General features: G+C 44.9%; 1 protein-coding gene across 1 annotated transcript in view; it reads right to left on the reverse strand.

The window, feature by feature from the left end:
- Nucleotides 1-602: 602 nt before the first annotated feature.
- The window catches only part of kcnh5b (potassium voltage-gated channel, subfamily H (eag-related), member 5b), a gene marked incomplete at both ends in the record, with an annotated part of 109638 nt that continues 87651 nt past the window's right edge, over nt 603-22589 (reverse strand). Inside the window, 2 exons of the mRNA XM_084568573.1 lie at nt 603-1712; nt 21398-21594. Coding sequence (XP_084424699.1) covers nt 603-1712; nt 21398-21594 — 1307 coding nt within the window. The remainder of the gene's footprint in view (nt 1713-21397; nt 21595-22589) is intronic.

Here is a 22589-nt window from a genome sequence, read left to right on the forward strand (position 1 = left end):
ACCATTTAAACTGAGGCAAGGGACATTTCAGTAGTCAAAAATAGAAATTAGTATAAGAAGCAAAATCACGAGTTAATATAAAAAACATACCAGAAATCTGCGTCCCTGCTTTAAGGGGCGCTGCTTCGTCACATCTGGGAGTCTGTGTTCATAGGGGGCGAGGTGAGTCAACCTTCTAGATCATCTCACAGGCAAAGAAACTAAAACTCTGTCTCTACTCAGAACCGACCCATGCACGGTCCCTTTGCCGGGACACCCTCTCAGTTACTCAGTGTTTATAGTGCTACCAGTATGCAAACCCTGAATGTCCACATAGTAAATTGAAAAATATTCCTATGTACAGTGTAGCTCAATAAAATGTCTCTTTAAATTCGATTTGCATGCAGTCAACTGCATATGATACAGGCAATAAGTACGTTGAGTTGTTGTTTCTTTGGCAGGCCAGAATCCAGCTGGACATGCATAGAGAGGTATGTACAATCAACAGAAAAACATCTGGGAGCAGAGTGGACGCTCGCTGTGCAAATGTTAGAGAAGCCAGTCTGACGTGAGAGAGCTGAGGCCAGCGGTGTACTCCCTCGACACCCCTGGTTCAGCTCTCTTCAAAGGCCCTCGTCCTTCTCCGAGTCCGGAGAGACGGGCCTGGAGACGGTGAAGATGTCCTGACGTTGGATTTTGGTTTTGGGTGTGGTGGAGGCGGACGGCGCCCCCGAGGACGGCCGCCTCTTCTCTGACAGCAGTTTGATGATTTCGGCTACCTGACACTCCAGGGCGCCCAGACGGCCCCCCAGAGACTGGATGTCCCCCCGGAGCTCCAGCCGGGTCTCGTGCAGCGCGGCCTGCAGGGCCTGCTCCGGGATGGGACAGAAAGGGTGAGGGGACCCCGTCCCCCCTGGGAGAGGACTGTGGAGGAGTGGGGTGACCGCGGCGGGGGTCCGTGCCTCCCCCACCCGGTCGATCCGCAGCTCACTCTTAGTGATGCCGCTGTCGCAGGAGTCCGTCTTACGCAGGGGGTTGTTGCTGGAGACCCCGCCCTCCTCGACGTCCCCGCTCCCCGCCGTCTCCTGCCCTTTACCGTCCTGAGAGAGCATCTCCACCGAAACGGCCTTGACGTTGTTCAGCCCCTCCTTCCTGGCCTCCCCAGGAGCCGTGTTGTTTTTCAGGCGCATCCAGCCGCTGACCTTGGGGGCCGGCTTCCCCAGAGCGGGGCTGTTGCCGATTTTGAGCCTGACACTCGGCTCCCCTCCCCCTCCCCCTCCCCCTCCGGCCGAGCTGGGCTGCAGCTCCATGATATCACAGTTGTTCTGTTTGGCGGGGGCCTCGCTGGGGTGGCTGTAGGCCAGCGAGCTCTGCATGGGCGTGACCTGGGACACGGTCAGCACGCTGCTGCTGGGCGGGGCCCCGTTCTGCATGGAGGCGTGGGGCCGCTGCAGGCTGAGCGGGAGCGAGTGCTGCAGGCTGGAGTGGCCCAGCTGCAGGGTGTGGGGGTGCAGGTGCTGGTGGTGCTGCTGCTCCACCTGCAGCTGGTTCTTCTCCAGGTCCGGCTGCGAGGCGGCCGACGCCCCCTGGCTGCGCAGCTCCTTCTGCTGCTTGAACTTCTGGAACAGCTTCCGGACGGGATGGTCCTGCGGGATGGTGAGCTGCACCTCGTTCTTCGCCCGCTGCCGCTCCTCCTCCTCCTTCTTCACCTCGCTGATCTTGCGGAATATTATCTACGGGGAAAACACAAAGAAATGCAGACGCTTATCAGAACGCTCATCCCCTCATATGAATGCTATGAATAATAATAATCCCTCTCAGGCGTTCCTCTGAGTAATCACAGGAGATAAAACCTTTTTCTGCTGCAAAGACAAAAACATATTCTTATGGAAATTTGTCTGGAAATGTGTCCTGACATTTTCACATGTCACATTCTTTCTGCAGAGCAGCGTGTAGCAGGCTTCTGGAGACCCGTGTTAAATCATCCGTCAGTGCTGCTACACCTCCCCTGTTTTATTCAGTCTGGCGCCAGAGTCTCTGCTGGCTCCCCTTACACACTAATTACATTGGGAATGACAGAAATCTCTGGCAGGCAGGCAGCCAGCCATCCCACCGGCTATCTGACTGTTATTCCTGCTTTAAACCATAAAGCCCCGATAGATCTCAAGCTGAGGGGAGTCGCCCACGTCGCTGCCCGTCCATAATCCACCTCCAGAACTTCCCTCCTTTCAGCCAACTCTGCTGCTGCTGCAGACTGAGCCAACACAAGCAGCCTGATCCGAGCTGCAGGAGACGCCCCCATCAGTCATCTCAAACCTCCACGGTTACCTGGAGGGACAACCTGAGAGACGAACGCTTTTAATTAAAAGCAGAGAGGAAAGAACAACGAGTCCCGTGTCTCACAACTAATCATGACGGGGCCTTCTGGTTGTCTTGGCATGCGTTACCAGCTCTAACCAGCACAGAGAGAACTCCTTCAGTCCGTTGGAGTGAAGCCTGGACGGCGCTCTGCTGTTTTGGTTGAACTCCTCACAGCCTCAGTTAAAGCATCACTTGTCACGTCTCCCATCAACTGAAGCGTCGCTCGTGGACACATTCACTTACGTCTGACCAGCTTCGGGTTGTTTCTGTCACCTTTCTGGGTAATAAGGGCAGAAACCTGGCCAGCGGGACAGCTCCACGTCGAGCCGCTCAGGGAACGAGGCGACATGCACATGACAAGAAACATCTGAGAGCAGCTGACAAAGCGCCCACGCAGAGACCCGGCCAAGAAGCTAATTTCTCATTCTCTCACAGGGACACAATGGTCTCCAGGGTTACGACGTTTGAACAGAATCAACCTTTCCAAACACTCCGGCTGTAACGGTGGCTCCATCAGCAGATGTTTACTCAGAGGAGACCGGTCAGACTGATTTAGGACGAGCAGGTCAGTCCAACCTCAGACCTCTGACTTGACCTCGAACCTGAACGTGTCCCGGGATACGAGGCTGAGCCGCTGATAACTCTGATCAGAGATTTAACCGTTTCCATGGAGACTAAATAAAATGATGTGACGAGATACACGTGTTTACATCAAAACATTAATAACATCTACTGGAAATAGAGCAGAAGAAGAATAAGGAGGAGGAGGGGGAGGAGGAGGAGGAGGAAGAGGATGAGAAGAAGGAAAATAAGAAGAAGAAGGAGTAGAAGAAGAAAAAGGAGGATGAGGAGAAGGAGGAGAAGAAAGAGAAAAAATTAGTAGAAGAAGTAAAAGGGGGAGAAGAAGAAGAAGGAGGAGGAGGAGAAAGAGTAGGGGGGTGAGAATACGAAGAAATGGGAGAAAAAGGAGCAGCAGAAGGACAAGGAGGAGGAGAAGAGGATGAGAAGAAGGAAAAAAGAAGAAGGAGGAGAATGAGAAGATGAGGAAGGAGGAGAAAAAGGAGTAGAAGAAGAAAAAGGAGGATGAGGAGAAGGAGGAGAAGATGAATCAGGTGAAGAAAGTGGAGGTGAAGGAGGAGGCGAGGAAAAACAAGCAGGAGGAGAAAAAGGAACAGAAGAAGGACAATGAGTAGAAGAAGAAGGAGGAGGAGGAGGATGAGAAAGAAGGAGGAGGGAAAGAAGGAAAAAGAGGAGGAGGAGTATAAAAAGGAGGAAGAGGAGACACAGTAGGAGGAGAGGAGAGAGAGTCAGAAAAGAATAAGAGAAAGGAGAAGACAAGAGAGTAAAAGAAGAAGAGGAAGTTTATCCTCCATCTTCATCAGCAGTCCTGAACTGATAGAGCAGAAGAAGACGACCAAGATGTTTCTGAGATGAGAAGAATAAGAAGGATGAAGAAGAGGAGAAAGTAGAGGAGATGAAGAAGAGGAAGGATAAGAGGAAGAATCTTTCCCTCCAGTCCTGAATGTCTAGAGTCTTAGAAGACGACCAAGATGTCTCCACGTCCCCATCGTCTCTGTCCAGAGTCTGTCTGACCTGGAACTTTCATTATCTGCAGTTATTTACAGTTCACTGTGTGTTATAAGAGTATAACCACCTTCAGGGAGAGGGGCCAGTGGAATTATTGTAGGGAATAAAGGTTTAGTTTTCAATTTTTCCAACAGAGCAGTAACCCAAATTGTGCAAACATGCAGCCGGCGACACATTTGGTTTTAAAGGGTTTAGAACTTAAAGTCATGCTGCTGCTGGTGCTGCTGCAGCTGCTGCTGCTGCTGCTGCTGCTGCTTTAAACCTTTAATTCACCCAGATCCATAAAAGCCTCGAGAGTTTTAAAAGAAATAAAACTGGTCTGCAACACGACGCTTCCTCCGCCGGGCTGAGAGGTCTGACTCATTTCAAAGCGTTCAGCCTGATTTCTCTTTGACCCAATTATTCAGGCCTTCTGTCACAGAGAAGCCTCAGTCACGGTCTGAGGCGTCCGTCCACCGTGACACCCAATAACCGCCGCCTGCCTCTAATCACTGTCGGCGAGGACTCGTACAGATGAACGGCTCCAGACGACGGCGGGATCGGTGTGAAACCAGAGGCCTCTGTGATTACTACAAAGAACTACAAGACGTGAGATTGGTTTTAGTTTGTAGAATCATGTCAGTAAGGAAGAAGATCTGTGATTTTAGTTTATTACCTCAACAGAATACTCAGCATTAAAGTTAAAGTAAAGGCCTCTTGGAAATCAAAAGGGACGGGACTGGATTTGAAAAGTTAGCATTAATTCATTGTTTTCATTTTTTGCCAGATCTTCTCAAAGTTCTTCTGTCCTGTAAAGCTCCTCCACTGTGGTTCATCTGTAAACATGAACTGAGGAAACTAAATCCACTCCAGACCAGTCTTAAGCTTTTTTACCACCACATTAAAGCTTTAAAGAATTTTCTACATTTCTGCATAAAAATGACTCCAAACCTTCACCCGATTTTCACACAAGTCCCGAAAGCAGACAAAGAGAACCTAAACAAACACTATGAAGCAATAAACGAGCCAATATTACATATCTGTGAGGCCTCGTTTGACGCCTACCTTAAATGATCTTACACCAAGTCTGTAGCTACATGTTCAACAGGCATTCTTTGAATTTAATTCTCCAAAATGTTGAACTATTCCTTTAACTGTGATCTTTTCTAGCCTCAGTCCCACTGTAGTAAGATATTACACAGTCCATGTATGTACTGCTGTTACCGAATATTATTCCTCTCAGTTTGATATTCTTAGATAGTCTGTTGTTTCCTGTGTAAACAAAAGTTAAACTATTTCTTTAATTGTGAGCTTTTGTAGCCTCAGTCCCACTCTTGTAAAATATTACAAAAATATTAAAAATGTATGTACTGCAGTTACCGAATATGGACGCTCTTGTTTCTGTAGCAGGTTTGTTCCTTTAATGGAGTCTTATTCATCTCACTGTTTGTTTTTATGTGTCTGTGGTTTCCTGAGCAAACAAAAGATGAACTATTCCTTTAATTGTGAGCTTTCTTTTCTGGCCGAAATCCCACTGTAGTACAATATTACACAGTCCATGAATGTACTGCAGTTACCGTATATTTATTCTCTTGTTTCTGCAGCAGGTTTGTTCCTTTAATGGAGCCTTATTCATCTCACTGTGTCTGTTGTTTCCTGTTTTTCTGTCTTTATGATATATTTTGTTTCCTTTGCTGTGATTTATCTCCTTCTTTGATATTTTCCTTTTTTTTTAATCCCTTTCTCCACATTTTTCATTCTCATCTTATCTACCTTCCCTCTGTTTTATTCTCTGTTGTCTGTTTCTCATTCTCTCCCTGTTAAAACCATATTCTAATTCCCTTTACAACATGGTTGTGATTAAATAACAAGCTCCACGCAGTGTGCAGTGTAAGCGTTTACGAGACAAAGCGAAACAATAGCAGGAATAACATTACCACAGAGTATACTGTTCTCCACACACACACACAGCGTTATATATCACATGCCGTCTTTCTCTGTTTAATATTATGTCATATTTTCTTCTCTACATTTTCTCTCCCCTGCGTTTCTCCGCCTGGATAATGTTTTCAGTTTTCTTCATCCTCTGCAGTCAGAATATCGTGACCTGAGAGAAATGAAGACATTCCTCAGCTCACCCAGAGTCTCTCAGCGATGTCCTAAATAAACCTCGACACCCTCAGCCTGCTCGCACTCTGCTTGTGAAAGTTTAAACAGGCCTGACGTACATTTGGGCAGATTGTAAACTTAATATTGAATTTGTTCGGTCTCTTTCTGCTGCTACAGAGTTACATCTAATCTTTTTATGAAGCTCCTCTGCTCCTTCAAACTAGATGTTGCACGAGATCTGATTTTTACAGTAGAAGGTAATGAAATCTATATTCTTGACCTGAATCCATCTGCTGAGAACAGACGGCTCATGTGCTACATACAGTGAGCTGCAGATATGTATAGCCTGTATAAAAACAGGCAGCACCTCAGCACCATCAGCAGCATTCTTCATGTTTTTTTTTTGAGTTGTTCCTAAACCTCCTCTCCAAATCTTCAGATCAAATGACTTGGAGACCCACTCTCCAAATCACACCTGATCGTTAACAGACACTCAGAGATTGGACTCTTCACGTCATGGGAACGTCTGGTTTCCGTCCAACTTGCTTCATCAGGTGTAAAACGAGCTTTAATTACAGCAGATGTTGGAATTAAACTCCAACAGCTCAGTCCAACAGCTCAGTCCAACAGCGCAAATTGTGTGTAAATCCAATTAGAAACCTAATTAATTAGATGTGAATCAGATCAGATAAATCAGTAACGCTCGCTCCTTCCAATTGTTAAATCACTACGGTTCAGGAGATCTGAAGAAGGAAGGAACCGTGTCGAGAGCGACTTATACGAGGTGTTAAAGTCGGAGTTTAATGGACGGAACAATATCAGAAATAATCAGACGAAGCTTAAACTATTTATGATGTTTTCAGAGGGAATAGACGATGTCTGAACAGTAACATTGGAATGAATAAAACAACTAATAAAAGGCAGCAAAATAGAGTACGTGTCAAGCCGCTGAGATTTGGCAGCAGCATGAGTATGATATCACTGCACCAAGCTGCAGAGATCCTCCGACAAAAACCTATGATTATTTTAGGGTGTTGCAGATACAGATCAGAGGTTGAGATCCTTGTATTCTGAACACTGGAGAGAATGAGTAGATGGAGTAAAGAGTGACCTAAAGGAAATAATAAGAAAGCTGTCGGAGACAAACAAATCAGTGTATATCATGTTGAATCTGACCAGAGGAGGATTTCTGTGTTACTATCTACCAAATGCAAAAATCAAGTGTAGCCTGCAAGGAATATGCTGCAGTGCATTGTGGGTTATGATTACCTCCAGCCTCCCCTCTATTATCAGCTGATGCCACTCTCTTCCATCACTCTCACTGTAACGAGGGATTCTCAGTTGTTTTGTTTTTTTACCGCCGGTGGTTTTCTCGTTCATGCAAAGCTGCCGGCAGTCACACGACGCTCTCCCTCCCTCACTCATTCATCACTGTAATTGTCCGGCAGGAAGCAGCTGAGTGTGAAAGTGGTGAGAGCAGCGATGACAGAGGAGGCCATTAGAGAGGAGCGTGACTTGTTTGTGCAGCGGGTCAGAAAAACCCCAGAAGAAGACGAAGCAACAGAGGAAACCTCGACTTAACCGAGACCAACGGGAAGAAACTAACCAAAGAAAACCTGAAATGAGCTGAAGATGTTTCATCATCGTCATCATTTGTCACCATCACAATGATCATCATCTCTACGTCCCTGTGTCTCCACCTGGTCTTAATATAAATGTGTCTCCACATGCGTCCCCAGCCAGCACTTGAGATCTGATCTCAGTTTGTGTGTGTTTAGAGGGAGCAAGTAGGGAAGGAAGGAAGGAGGTGAGGAGGTGAGGAATTAAGGAAGGAAGGAAGGAAGGAATGAAGGAGGGAAGGAGGCAAGAAAGGTAACAAGGAAGAAAGGAATCAAGGAAGGAAGAATGAAGGGAAAGAAGGAGGGAAGGAAGGATGGAAGGAAGATAAGAGGGAAGGCTGGAACAATAAAAGGAAGGAAGGAAGGAAGGAGTGAAGGACAGAAGATCGGAAGGGATGAAGAAGATAAGAAAGGAAACAAGAAAGGAAGCCAGGAAAATAAGGAAGTAGGAAAAGAAGGAAGGGTGGAAGGAGTGAGGGAAGGAAGGAAAAAAGGAAGGAAGGACAGTCGGTTGAATGAATGAGTTAAACTCCTCTTCCACAGATCAGCCCTGTTGAGTAGGTGGTCTTTAATGTGACCCAGGACTCATTGTGTGTTCACACTACCAAAGGAAGGAGGTCACATGTGTCCCAGACCACCTCCACATGTGGACTGACACCAGATCAGTGTCCACACCTGGACTCTAGAGACCAGATCAGTCAGGACAGATGTTAATAGAAGGTTTGAACATAAAAGCTTCATGAAACAACGTCCAATCCTTCCACCAAAGCAGAAACTAGACACACATCAGTTATATTAATACCAAACTTTACTAAACTGACTCAGTCACAAAAGTCTCAGAGGTTTTTAAAGAAGCTCTAAACTGTAATGAGTGTTCAACGTCTGCAGTGTCCTGCAGTTACAAGTCATTACACGCTTCTAAATACAGAAACTCAATCAGTAAGAAACTTGTATTTACTTTTTATTTCCAGCTCAGGATCAAATGAAAGTGTTTACAGTCTTCAGTACGAGTCTGCTTCTCCCATTAGTCGTGCTTTGTGGGTGATGAACACGGTGAGTTAAGAAATAAATGGCACAGTATTGTTTAATCATCACTTTAGCAACACTTGGCTCTTTAATCAGATGATGCTGCTGCAGCCTATTTTGAAGCACAACACTAAAACACAAAGAGATGGAAAGAAAAGATGGCAAAACAATGAAGAGACGTTTGTTTTTGCGCTTAAAGGATCAGAGTGTAAGAGTTGGAGACATCTAGTGGTGACGCTGCAGAATGCAAGCAACTGAATAACCTTTAAATCTGGTTCTGGTCAATTCATGTTTTCCCTGTCTTGGTGCCAGCAGGTGTCAGTGTCTAAGAGGGTCTGTGGGGTCTGTAGCCGGTTGTAAACCTGTTTATTTCTGCTGGAAACCATTTTAACATGGAGGTCTATGGAGATCCACTCACTCTAGTGCGCCTCTAGTGGATGTTAGATGAACTGCAGGTTTTGCTACTCCTGTGTTAGCCTCATTTTTGAGCCACAGATGTTTTTCCATCTGTAACTCTAGCAACCGACTGTGAATTTGGACAATTTAACGTTGAGGTCTATGGAGATTGACTCACTATTGGAGCCAGCATCTAGTGGACACTAGAGGAACTGCAGGTTGCTGGTTGGTAGCTGCCCCCAAGTGGCCAAAAACAAACCCTCCATGCAGGTCTGACTAGGGTAATCAGTGTAAATGCTGGGTGTCTCTGCAGACTCTGAGGTAAAATGAGTTCATGTAATCACCAGCAGGACGCGCGACAGAAGCCAAGATCCAGCTCAGCAACCTGAAACACATTCACACTCTGACATCTGCAAACGCCAGCCAGCAACTGTGTAAATTATGCAAAGTACACGGAGCAATAAAACATGATATAACTGCAGCAGAGGCATTTCCCCTTTTAAGACGTAACGTTTTGCTTTTTACGCCACATTAGATGACAATAAATAATCACATTAAAAGCGGTTTGCAGCGGCGGAAAGTGGAGGTTTAACAGCTCTGTGGGAAGTAAGCGGGATCCAAATGCAGATGCAGCTGCTTGAGTTATAGGCGGTTTATGTAATAGAAATAGAAATCAATACACAGGCTCACAGTTGGCAGGGTGTGAGGACAGGATAACAATGACTGTTAGACAGATTAGAGCTCTGATAATAAAAACTAAGCAGAAGTTTTTACAGTCGGCTGATAAAGTAAAATGATGGGATGCTGAACGTTATGTGCAACGTCAATAACAGGACGATTGTTGGGGCAGGTGATAAGAACAGAAGGTCCAGTTTATGGTAGTACAGGTAAATATGTCCAAAAACGAAATAAAGGTGAAACAAAGACAGCTGGACTCCTTGAATACATTTCATCTAAAAGTCTGGGGTTTAAATATGAACATGTGTGGTTGCTGTCCATCAGAAACTCACATGAATAGTTTGTTAACGACCAGATACTCGTCTGTTAATTGGAGGAATCTGCTCTAACGAACCATTCTGCCATCAGTTTACAACAAAGTCTAAAAACGTGTCCCCAGAATGTTGCACCTTCGTTCACACCTTCAGTCTGGAGTCTCTGGACATTAACGGGTCGATGGAGAACCCTGCACCCAAACAAAGTCCCACCAACTGGCTCTGATAGCATGCTAACGTATGCTATCAGAGCCAGTCGTCCCTCAAAGAGGACAGATGCTCGTCAGACTGGAGATGACAAGAAGACTGGTTTTGATCTCTTCTATCAGCTACTGGAAAGTATAATCTCAGTATAATTCAATTTATTTTCAACCTCTTTTTTTCTTTAGTTTTTCTTTTCTTCCACAGGAAAGCGAGGCTATATTTGCTCTGCTTTTATGTGGTAAATATCCAACTTTACGTCGCTCAGATGACGTGTATGACTACTGTTACCCTTCTGTCCATCACCACATTAAGCCACGCCCCCAAACAATCTGATTGGCCCAGCAGATCTTTGCTGGAGCAGAATCAGTTCCTCAACGGAGAGACTCCTGAACAACTTTAACCAACGAAAAAAATATTTGTGTGCGGGGAAATACCAGGCTAATGAGCCCATGTTGTACAAATAAAAACTTTAAATCCAGAATCGTTCAATATCGTCAAGATTTAAGATGTTTACTGTTAAACCATAGTCTGTGTATAAAGATGGGCAACTTCCGTTCATTGGTCAAACTGACGCGGGAATATGGGCGGCGCCATCTTACGACTTTGGAGCCAGAGTCTGATCAGTGCGGCCTCAGGGTGGAGCCGTGATATTGATGCCCCGCCCACACTTCCTCCAGACTCACTCATGTTTTCGTTATTAATAAATTAATACTACGCTCTGCTCTACCTCCACCAATTACAAGGAGATGTTAGACACTGGACTTATTTCTAAAAACTGCTTATACAACTCTTATTTTACGGAGCGGTTGGCATGGCAACCGGTAGTCGCCATTGTGTCACATCCTGTTTCTACAGCGTCAAATAACTAAAGCTAAACTTATCCAAAAGGTTGACACTTGCATAAAAAAATTATTTGACGTATGTTTTAGTGTTTTAGTTTGGCCCAAGTCCCGCCCACAAACATGGAGGGGGTGGAGCTTATGACCTATACTGCAGCCAGACACCAGGGGGAGCTCTACTTACTTTGGCTTCACTTTAAAGGAGCTGTTTCACCCTTCATATTTATGTGCAGTCTATATGTTATACGCACAGTAAAAACAGCAGTTTAGACCATGCAATGAAATTCTTCTTCCCTCATTAACGACACTAAATAAATAAAATATAAAACCTACAAAGAATGAGAAGCAAACATGTCAGCCACGATGAGCACCATGCACTGAATATTGAGCCTTGTTAGATTCAGAGCCTTTGGAAGCACGCTGCAGGTGTTCTGTCACTCGTGGTAGTCGGTATAATCTGCTACGCTACAGTGGTGCTGAGTTTAAAGCAGAACACCTCCACTGGTCATCTGAACCAGAAGCCCCCCTGGAGACCCCACCCCGAGACACAGCGGTCTCCACGACAAGTGGAAGTGGAGCAATAACTCAGAGACGGTGCTGGGGTGTGAAGTTTAATCCTGGATACTGGAGGAAAAGTGTGTGTAAGCATGAACATCGTATGTGTGTGGGCGCACTCAACCCTTTACTTGATTAAATTCTTTCTGTTGAGTTGTACTTCTGTACTCACACACACACAGACACACACACACCATACACATACACACAGACACACACCAGCAGCAGCAGCAGTCAGGGTGATGGATGGATGCTCATCTGGCTCATACAACAACAGCTGGAGTGAATAACGGGATCTAAGCTGGACCACAGGCTCGCGTGTGCTGGATCCGACTATCGACAGCAATCCTGCATCAATGGGAAAATGAAATAACAATACGAGTCAGCGACGGGTGGGGGGAGGCGGTGAGGGAGGGGAGGGGGCCAGCTTGTTCTGGCAGGCGTCGAAGGAGCTCCTATCATTGAGCGGCTAAAAATAGAAAGCATGTGAGAGACTGCCGGGCAGAAAACAACGGCGCATACAGTGGAGGAGGAGAAAATAGAAGAGAGACGAACGTGAATCAGCTCGTTTAAGAAGATAAATCAACTCTAATCAGGGTCAGAGCTTCTAAACGGGACTACATTTAAATCTGGCTGCTTTCAGGTTGACCTGACATTTAGAGGTATCTGCAGGTGGAGGCTCTTATTAAAAGAGTCAGGCTGAATCATTTATCACATAAACAGTTTCCAGGTCTGTGAAGAGGAGTCAGGAAAACATGTGAAAACCATCCGACAGTCACCTATGAACACTGTTTTTTCGACAAACACAAATGTTTTTAATGCATCTGCATTCAAACATTCCTGCACATGCAGCTTGTATTCATGGCTCTGAGGGACGGACAGCGGACCGTCCTGTCTCTACAGGGTAACCAACACAAAGGACGACATCTGAGCATCCACAAAGAGACTCTAAAGAACTCGTCTGTGCAGGTTCTCCGTCATCCAGGTCACGGTTCATCTAAAGAAAGCTGAAACAGAGGCGACTCAGCTTGTAGAGATCCTTGAAGACGTTACATCTAAGTAGCTTCTCCAGCGTCTGCATGTTCACGTGATAGCGGTTCATTTAGTCGTGTGTTCACTGGATGAGAGGCTGCAGACGACGCAATATGTAGAAATTTATTTGTTTATTGTTTTAGGTTTTTGGTTTTTAATGTGAAAATCCAATAAACTCTTAATTTTTGGGGATTTTTGAGTCTAAAATCAAACTTAACAGACGAACACGTACACGGACCCCATCGCTAGAGATTTCCTGAATCCTGAATCACAAGGTCCCGTTTCAATTAGATTTAATAAGAATTATTTTAGCAAAACTATTCTTAGTTATGAACGAGATTTTGACCAAAGTACCGTCCTCATTGGTTCCAGAGGTTCGTGGCGTCTCCTCCATCTCCTCCCTCTAGTTTCTCATCTTTCATGTGTCTTTGCTTTTGTGCAGCTCTTCTCTTTTTAAATCCAATCCTATCATCTTTAGTTGTTTAATTTAATTTTGTGTCTGCTGTATTTCGTGTTTCCTGCACAGGTTGCACATAAAGGACTTCATACTGTAAAAATAACGTCATTTGTGTGAATGAATTCCATGAAACCATTCATTGGACTGTGGAGCCTGATTCAAACATCCAGATGTGCTGAAGTGTGTCTAAATGAACGTGAGCCTTCAGGCGTTGGTCTCACATCAGTCTATAGGTGACGGCCTTTGTATGCGACTGCATACATCAGCGACGAGGTGCAGCAAAGAGGAGAACAAGTCATTCGTGCACTCAGCCTCATTTCCCCTCTTCTCTCTCTCTGCCTGGTAAATAATGAATTGCTGAAGTTAAGAGGAAAAAGTAGCCCCCCCCCAACTCCACCCCACTTTCCACTCGTGTTTGCGTCTGTGGAGAAGTCACAGATGCATTAAAGAAAGACGAGGGGAGGATTTCTCTGTGGACTAGACGCCAGAGAATGAGAAAAGCCAACACGCTCTATAAAGTGGTGGACTCAGTCGTAGCGGTCCACACGTTGTTCTTTAAACTACCAGTCTGTGCTGTTATCTGACTCTACAGAAGAATCTAGAAGGGTTTTAGAAAACATGTAAATTAAGAAGAATCTTCAGTGTCAGTTTGGTTTTAACCATAGACTGTATATAAAGTGGACGCCATGACAGTTCCTCTAAAGTGAAGCCAAAGCAAGTAGAGCTCCCCCTGGTGGCTGGCTGCAGTATAGGTCATATAAGCCACGCCCCCTTCTTAGTTAGCATTTACAAAGTCTGGATCCAGAATAATAATAAGTGTAAGATGCCGTCGCCCATATCCCTGGAATTCTGGCCTCAGACGTGTCGTCCATATTTTTCTGCAGTCTATGATTCAAATCCATTTCACCACATGAAGTTTCTTATCTAAAACAATAATTTAAATAAAACCCTTGTTATTGTGTGAGCTCCAGTGATATTTTCAAATCTTGTAGTGTGTGCAGGTTTGAGATCAGATGAGATTCTCCTGAAGTGTGTCAGCCAGGGTTTTAAATCTCCTGCAGTCTGAGTGCAGCTTAAGGGAAACTTCTAGGAAGCATAATTGGAACTTCAGCTCGTCTCACATAATCCTGTAATATCCTGCGCTGTGTAGTCGTGTATGTAGCGCGGCTCATTCCATAATGGGGCACATATGTAAGTAAAGCTTTAAAGTTTAACATGAAAATCATCCGATGCAATCATTTATTGTCCGAGGATCAGAGACGTTTCTGTAGCGATAACAAATGAGAGCAGGATAAAGTCTCCTCGTGATAAGTGTGTAATTGTTTTCACAGCCTGAGGACATCCTGTTCTGCCTGCAGCAGCTTCTTCTTCCTCTCACGATACGCCACTTAGCCCACAGTCACATTCTACATTTCTATTTTTAGCCGGGTAGTGTTGGGCTCACCGGCCCCACAACACAAGGCTTTAGCCTACTTTAGACTGTACCATTGGACTACAAGACCCTCGGGCATTTGATTAATTTAGAATGTCCCAGAATGCCTGTAGCCTGGGGGGGGGGGCTAAACCATAGAAACAGAAACTGATGAATCCTATATGATTATATCCTCCATCCAATCAGAGACATTTACACTAATTCAGATGACATGTATGACTACTGTTACACTTCTGTTCATCACCACATTAAGCCCCGCCCCCAAATGATCTGATTGGCCCAGCAGATGTTTGCTGGAGCAGAATCAGTTCCCGACAGAGACTCCAGAGCATAGTCTGTATATAAATATGGACTACACGTCTCCACTTCCTCTCATTGGTCAAACTGACTCTATGTTCCCGGGGATATGGGCGGCGCCATCTTGTGACTTTGCACCCAGAGTCTGATCAGTACGGTCTGTGGGTGGAGCCACGTGGAGCCGTGATATTGATGCCCCGCCCACACTTCCTCCAGACCCACTCACGTATTTGTTCATTTAATACTACGCTCTGCTCTACCTCCACCTGTTACAAGGAGATGATGGATTATACACTGGACTTGTTTTTAATAATTTTTTAACAACTCTCACAGTAACACATTAACGGTTGGCATGGCAACTTGTAGTCGCCATTATGTCACATCCTGTTTATATAGCGTCAAATAACTAACTAAAACTAAACTTAGACATCAGCATTATATCAACTACATAAAATGACAGAAACCATCCTATTCTAGTGTTTCAGTTTGGCCAAGTCCCGCCCACTAACATGGAGGGGGCGGGGCTTATACGAACTATACTGCAGCCGGCCACCAGGGGGGTGGGCGCTACATGCTTTGAACTAACTTTTGAGGAGATGTCATGGCGTCCGCTTTTTATACAGTCTATGGGATCTATGGGTAAAAGAACAAGCTGAAACAAGAGCAGTTGGACTCGTAGGGTTTCTTAAAGACGGTGGGGTGGGACGTTAGAGAACCACAGTCTCCTCTTATTACAGGTGTCTGGTTGTTAACGGGGTAACACCTACAGATGTTCCAATTTAAACCCCAACCCACCACCAGAGTTTTAGAACTCAAGGTTTGGATGAAACATCTTCAAGAAACTCTACAAGTCCAGCTTCCTTCGGTTCAGTTTGTGTTTTTTGGATGTAACATTAATAATCGTGCCATGAAGCTGAAACAAAGCTTGTCTTTCTCATACTAACAGCTCCTGTATATTTTATAACCTCTTCTTATGACTCCACCCTCCTCTCATGAATTTATTGTCTTTTGCTGCAACGGAAAACAAATGTAAATACTAAGAACTGCTCTGCTGTTAGTAGATGAATGTATTTAGTTGTACTTTCTGTGTTCCTGTCTCCAGTCACGTTACACACATTTCATCGATGTAAGGACAAGCCGACCTGCTTCAACGCACAAAAGGAAGTGACGGCACACACACCCCCTTCATGCATCCACCCGCCTGTTCCATCCGTCCCATGAATAATCCAACAGAGGGCTGGTAAAAGCCTCCCAGTCTGCAGGCTTTGGCCCTCCAGCCTGAGCCCCCCCAGCACACCAAGCTGTCCCCAGAAACCCAGCCCAGCATGTGCAGCCTCCTTCCGGCAGACGCCTCCTCCCGGCAGACGCCTCCTCCTCCTCAAAAAACACACTTACGAGTCCCTGTTTATGGATGTTTGTAAATCGCTGCAGAACGAGGATGAATAGCTCAGAAAGATGAAAGACGACGAGTCAGCGGCAGACGCTTCCTCCTCCGGCTGTAGATTCACATCAGTTTGTAAAAAAACAGAATCAGTGTAAACATAAAGGTAACAATAGTTTTTTAAATATTTTTAGCCAGATAACAGGCCTCAGGCAGGTCCATCTCACCTACGTCCTTCAGGTGTAGGTGGACAGCTGAATCCTGCCCCGAGGAGCCGAGCCATGCGTTTGTGAATGGGTTGTCTCTACCCAGATTTAATCTGTTCCTACCTTGAGACTGGACTCTCTGGACGTTAGTGGCTCCTTATAAAACTGTTTCCTCTGATTACAGGTGAGTATCAGGTCATTACCAGCCATCAGACTGTTGACCTCACCCACAACCACAATAATATCAGGACCTATACTCATAACCTGTCAGCTCTTTGCATCTTTTCACACATTATGCAGCTAATCAGTCACAACCGCTCTAACTCATACTTAGTCGGTGCTGCTCTCTGCTCTGTTCACAGTGTTTTCCATTGTCTGTATTGTATTGTTTGTCTCTTGTTCTTGCACTGTTGTTCGCACCGTCCTGTCTTGTCGGCATCAGCCTGCACATTACATACACTTTATGCTCAGTCTACCATGGAGCTGCTTAAGGACTTGGGATTTTGAGGCCAAGCCCAACGCCAAACCATCAAAGCCCTCTCAGGTGCAGCAGAAGAAGGAAGTTGGTGGCTCTGGGTGAAGTAACACCAGTGGCACAGAAGCTTGAACATGGAGGGGGGCACACCTGTTTCATCAACACATCAGTGAAGGAGGGTGCCCACCCGAAGACCTCGATGAAGCCTTCAACCCTCCCCCACCACCTCATACAACACCACAGCTTTGACACCACTCTGATGGATGCCTCAGGTCCCTGGTGGTCTAGTGGTTAGGATTCGGCGCTCTCACCGCCGCGGCCCGGGTTCGATTCCCGGTCAGGGAACTCACTTTTAGAGTTTCTATCCACATACCATCCGCCTGCTCAACTCTGAGCCTTAACCGGACTTAAATACCACCGCACCACTGCACTTTACTCACATAGCTGTTTTCAATACTGTACATGTGTATATATACGAGCTACCCCCCTCTTAGTTTACATTTTGAGTTTACAGTCTATATTTTATTTTATTTTACTCGGTGTACATTTACACTTATATTTTTTACCTTGTGTGTTCTGTGCAATTACTACTGTTTTACTGTAGTACTTTTTTACTACTGGCTGCAGGTACAAAAATACATTTCACTGTGCATTGTACTGTATAACTGCATGTGACAAATCTTATCTTATCTTATTTTAGGTATAAAGGTTCATCAGGGGATTGTTTGACCTAGTCCTAAAACAGAACACCTCCCCACCTGAAACACTGAAGAAGCCACTAAAGATCAGCAAAATTACAACCTTTAAAATCTTGGCAAGCAATTTAGCAAATTCCAAGACCAACGTGTCGGAATCAGTCAGAGCTGGACGTGGTGAGATTTGGCTGTTAGGACATTTTCGTCCTGTGAAATGAAACTTTACTATTGTCTGTTTCTTTCTGCCATTTAGGACAACTGACGTCCCAATGTCCAATTCTTCCTGATAGGCTACAGACACATGGATTTATGAAAAGTGCACCAACTCAGGATATTTTCATCTTCATGGCAGACAGTTTAAGGACTAAAACACTTTTTGTTTGTGCATTTAAAGCTGCTCAAAGTATCTGGAAAGCAGAGCTTAAAGAAGCTTCCACAAAAATTTAAACGTGCAAGAAAGTGAAGCTCCTATAAATACCAGCAAATATTGATCATCAGCAGAAGAAGCAGCGACCTCTCTGGGTTTACTTCCCAGCCTTTTTGCATCTTAATATATCCGTAAAGAGCTGAAGTGCAGACTTGGCTGTAAATCACTCAGCAGCATCGAGCTGTTGGCTGCAACATGAAGATACGGTATCAGAGCAGAACGGTGTCTTTGTAGAGGATTATTTTACTAATAATGAGTTCAAATGCAAATTTAAAATACAGTAAATCTGTTTTTTTTAGGATCATTTCCTGGAGGACCTCTGGATTAGTTGGAGGAGTGAATATTCTCTGTGCTTTACTGAGCCATTCTCTTCTATCTGAAACGTGAAATAAAACATCGGGAGCTTAAGCAGCATCCTCCGACGCACAGTTTTAAAAGAGACAGGAACAGTGAACCCTTGTTCTCAGATACAAACGAGCATTTTGACACATAGTGGGAAAGATGGAGAGTCAGAGCAAGAAGAAGGTCCAGAGAGAGAAAGGAAAGTGCTCAGAGGGCAGCTCGGTGGCCAGACGTTATCGAATGAGTGACAGGACGAGTTAGGACTGGTCTCCTCTGAGGCTCGGTTCATCTCTAACAGCTGCCTCGCATCCCGGGAACCAAAGAGCAAACTGGTCTGTGTTTACATGGGTCACAATCCTCACTGCAAAAAAAAAGTGTCCATCTTAGAAACTACCTGGGTTTAGAGAAGGTGTCGACCGGGTTCACTTGTTCCCCCTCAGCTCGTTTTAAAAGAATCAAGTTCTCATTGTTTGGAAGGAGGTCGAGCTGCCAGCACATGATGAGGAGAGATTAAAAAGAGGTGATTGTGATGGTAGTCGTTCACCTTTATTCTGCAGCAGAAATCACAAACTGAGAAAGAAGTGTCCTTACTCACTCACTGACAATAAAACAGTCTCATCTAAAGTCAAACAAAACAAAGAAAACAACTCCAGCCTCCTCCAGCTGTGGAGGAAGTCGTCATTAATAGAACCAGATTCTACAGTTTCTTCTTCAGTTTGGTTTTATGTTTCATCTTGGGGATCCTAAAGTACATGTGTAAATTCCTAGAGTGGTTCTTAAGAAGGATTATGTTAATTTAGTACTAATTACAGAGAAGATGGCGACAATTCAATTTGTGTGCAGCCGATTTATTAATTACACTCCTATCAACCCCCAGAGAGTGTTTTAATCAGAGCACAGCAGGTCACTGTCTAAAAACTGCTTCCTCTATTTACTTTCTCTACAGTTCTGAGATAGTGGCTATAGCCATGCTAGCTGATATGCTAATATACTCACATGTTTATCAGGAATGTTTAGCGTGCTACTATTAGTTACATTATTTATCCCAGCTAATAGTAGCTCTCTTTAGCTTCGTAGCCTCCAAGCTAATAGTAGCTCTTCTTAGCTTTGTATCCTCTCAGCTAATGACAGCAGTTCCTAGCTTCCTAGCCTACCAGCTAATAGCAGCTCCTCCCAGCTTCATAGCCTTCAAGCTAACAGTAGCTTTTCCTAGCTTCCTAGCCTTTCTAGGTCCTCCCAACTTCCTAGCCTCCAAGCTAATAGTAGCTCTTCCGACCTTCCGAACAGTTAGTAGCTCTTCTTAGCTTTGTATCCTCTTAGCTAATGACAGCTCCTCCTAGCCTCCTACCCTCCAAGCTAACAGTAGCTCTTCCTAGCTTCATAGCCTCCCAGCTAATAGTAGCTCCTCCCAGCTTCCTAGCTTCCAAGCTAATTGTAGCTCTTCCTAGCTTGCTAGCCTTCCAGCTAATACTAGCTCTTCCTAGCTTCCTAGCCCCCGAGCTAATAGCAGCTCCTCCCAGCTTCTTAGCCTCCCAGCTAACAGGAGCTCTTCCTGCATTAAGATCACTTCCTTTAAATGAGAGGGATAAATTTGTACGGCACATCTGCTAATTCTGAACAAGCCTGACAGATGACACAACTCCATTAGGCTCATTAGATTAATTGCCGCCACCATGTAAGCATCCATCAGATAAACACAGAATATTAAGGTGGAATATTAATCAAAGTAAAGAAGCAGCGTGTAAAGTTAAAACTGTTTTCTTGTGTCTATGTACAGATATAAATATGACCACACACAGACGTAGGTGCAGGCTTAACAGATAAAATATAATTAATATCACCATTAATAAATGATAATCTATTAAGTATGGACTCAAAGGGAGCAGAGAAACATCCCACAGGGAATGAAACCTACCGCTGAGAGGAGAGACTACCTGCTAGGACGTCAGGACGAACTGGCAAAAGGGCACAGGACATAATGAGGCTACCAGCATCTTATTTATAATTTATTGTGTTTGAGGCGAGCTGAGGTAAAAAACTATTGAGCTGAGAGAATATGAAGGATGGAAAACAGCAAACAGCAGCCGGCTTGTTATTAGTGGAAAGCAGAGGAAAGGATGCATGAAGGACGAGAGGAAAATATGAGATGTGCTCAAACTTGTACGAACGAGCTTCTAGAGAGTCTGAAACGTCAGAATATATCTGGTTCTCCTGGTAAAAGAGGAGACGTCAGCCCCAGCTCCCAAACGTAACATCTAACTCAAAGCTTCAAAATCTGAGCTGAACTTACGTTATACTTTAGAGGGAAGACATTCACCAGATAAAACTGTTCACTGGGATCAGCTCTGAAGGAATTCAACAACCGTGGAAGAGCAACGACAATGATTTCTGAATCTGCAACGATGCAAATGATTTACTTCTCTGCAGCAAAACCGACTTTAAATAATTTCTCTTGTAAATTTGGATCAATTCATCACATCATAGTAGGGGCCGCACAAGATCGGATTCAAGTCAAGTCGACACCAACTAGTCTCTAATAGAAACCCAGTAGAAAGTAATGAAATCTAAATTCTTGTCCTGAATACATATGCTGAGAACAGACAGCTCAGATATGTATAGCCTGTATACACTGGGCCCCTCACCTGTCTTCGTGGAGGCGTCCATGTTGTTATTGTCATGTGATCAGTGACTAGTCAACGTGATGCTTAAAGCGCCATGGCTAATCGAGTAGCCTGTACAACCTCTAGTGGCGATGCGTTTAATGACAGTAGGAGACTTCTACTCCAACTCATAGCTTCACTAACACCAGAGTTTATTCACTTTCTCTAAAGATCTCCAGAAACGTCATATCCAACATCTGGTCAGACTCCTCACCTGTCTTCTAGGAGGCGTCCATGTTGTTATTGTAACAGCTACGTGTTGCCACAAAAGGCAAACTCAGTCTAAGTAAAGGGGCCAGATGTCTGAGCCAGATGTCGGAGCCAGATGTCTGAACCAGACGTCTTACCCGTTTGCGCAGGTTGCAGGTGAGGATGAGGTTGCGGGAGAAGGAGTTGGCGAAGGCCGTGTAAAACTCCAGGACCTTGAGCAGTGCCTCCCTCTTGATGACGTGGAGGTCGCAGTACGTCAGCGCTCGGACGTTAGCGCAGGCGTGTGCGAGGGTGGTCTCTTTCCAGAAGACGTCTCCGAACACGTCGCCTTTACCTGAGGACACAGCAGACAGGAGGAAGGTCAAGAAGTTTGATGGAGCAAAGTTATTGTGAGTTAAGTTCAGGAGGAAGAACGCTCGTCCCGCTCGTAACCCTCTCTGTTCAGCTCAGTTACCAACCCTCTACTATCCCTATCTCTACCTTTTCTCCTTCTTCTTCATTCATGTTTCATTACTGGATGAAACCTGAACGGTTAATGAAGAAAATAATCCTCTGTCCAGGTACACGTGTCATCTAATTATGACGGCAGGACAATGGGAATCAAGGACAATAGCCGATAATGAGACATAAATGAATCAGAGGACGGCAGTGAAAACATTAAATATAAAGCATCTGCTTCCTCTCTGACACCTGCTGCCCTTCCTTCCCTAGCAACGGTTTTACCTGGCCGAGCGCTTAGCAACCAGAGCTGCAGATTTCCCCGTGAACAACTTTAGATGTTAACGCCGAGCGGCGGGGGAGCAGCGACGACTACAACAGTTATTTCACCGGTTTCACATCCAACGCGATGCAGCGGGGAGTGAAGAGTGAGAGAGAGAGAGAGATGAAAGGAAAAATATTTTGTGAAGCCTCCGCTCATTACCAACGCTGTAATGAAAGAAAAGTCTTGTAATATACGATAATACTGAGTCAGAACAGACTGAGAGAAGATCAGGAGACCAAGAAAACCTCTTCCCTAGATCCACTGCTGCAGCTTCATCCCGTCATTCAGAGAGAAAAGATGCAAAATATTGACTTCTGTTAATGAAGTATGAAAACATTTTGTAGGTCTTTGGTGGCTGAGTTTAGGCTTCTGGTAGTTGGTGCGCTCCATCGTCTTTAATTAATCTCACGCACTCAGTGATGCCTCTTCTTATAATACTCACTTCTCTTTTGGGAAAAACACAATTTAAAGACTCTATTCATTTCAGTTTTGCACAACCAGACTCCTCTGGGGTCAAATGAATCACTTACAGATTATATGTAGGCTTCATCTTCATTCCGTTAATT

This window comes from Chelon labrosus, assembly GCF_963514085.1.
Source record: "Chelon labrosus genome assembly, chromosome: 20".
NCBI lineage: Eukaryota > Metazoa > Chordata > Actinopteri > Mugiliformes > Mugilidae > Chelon > Chelon labrosus.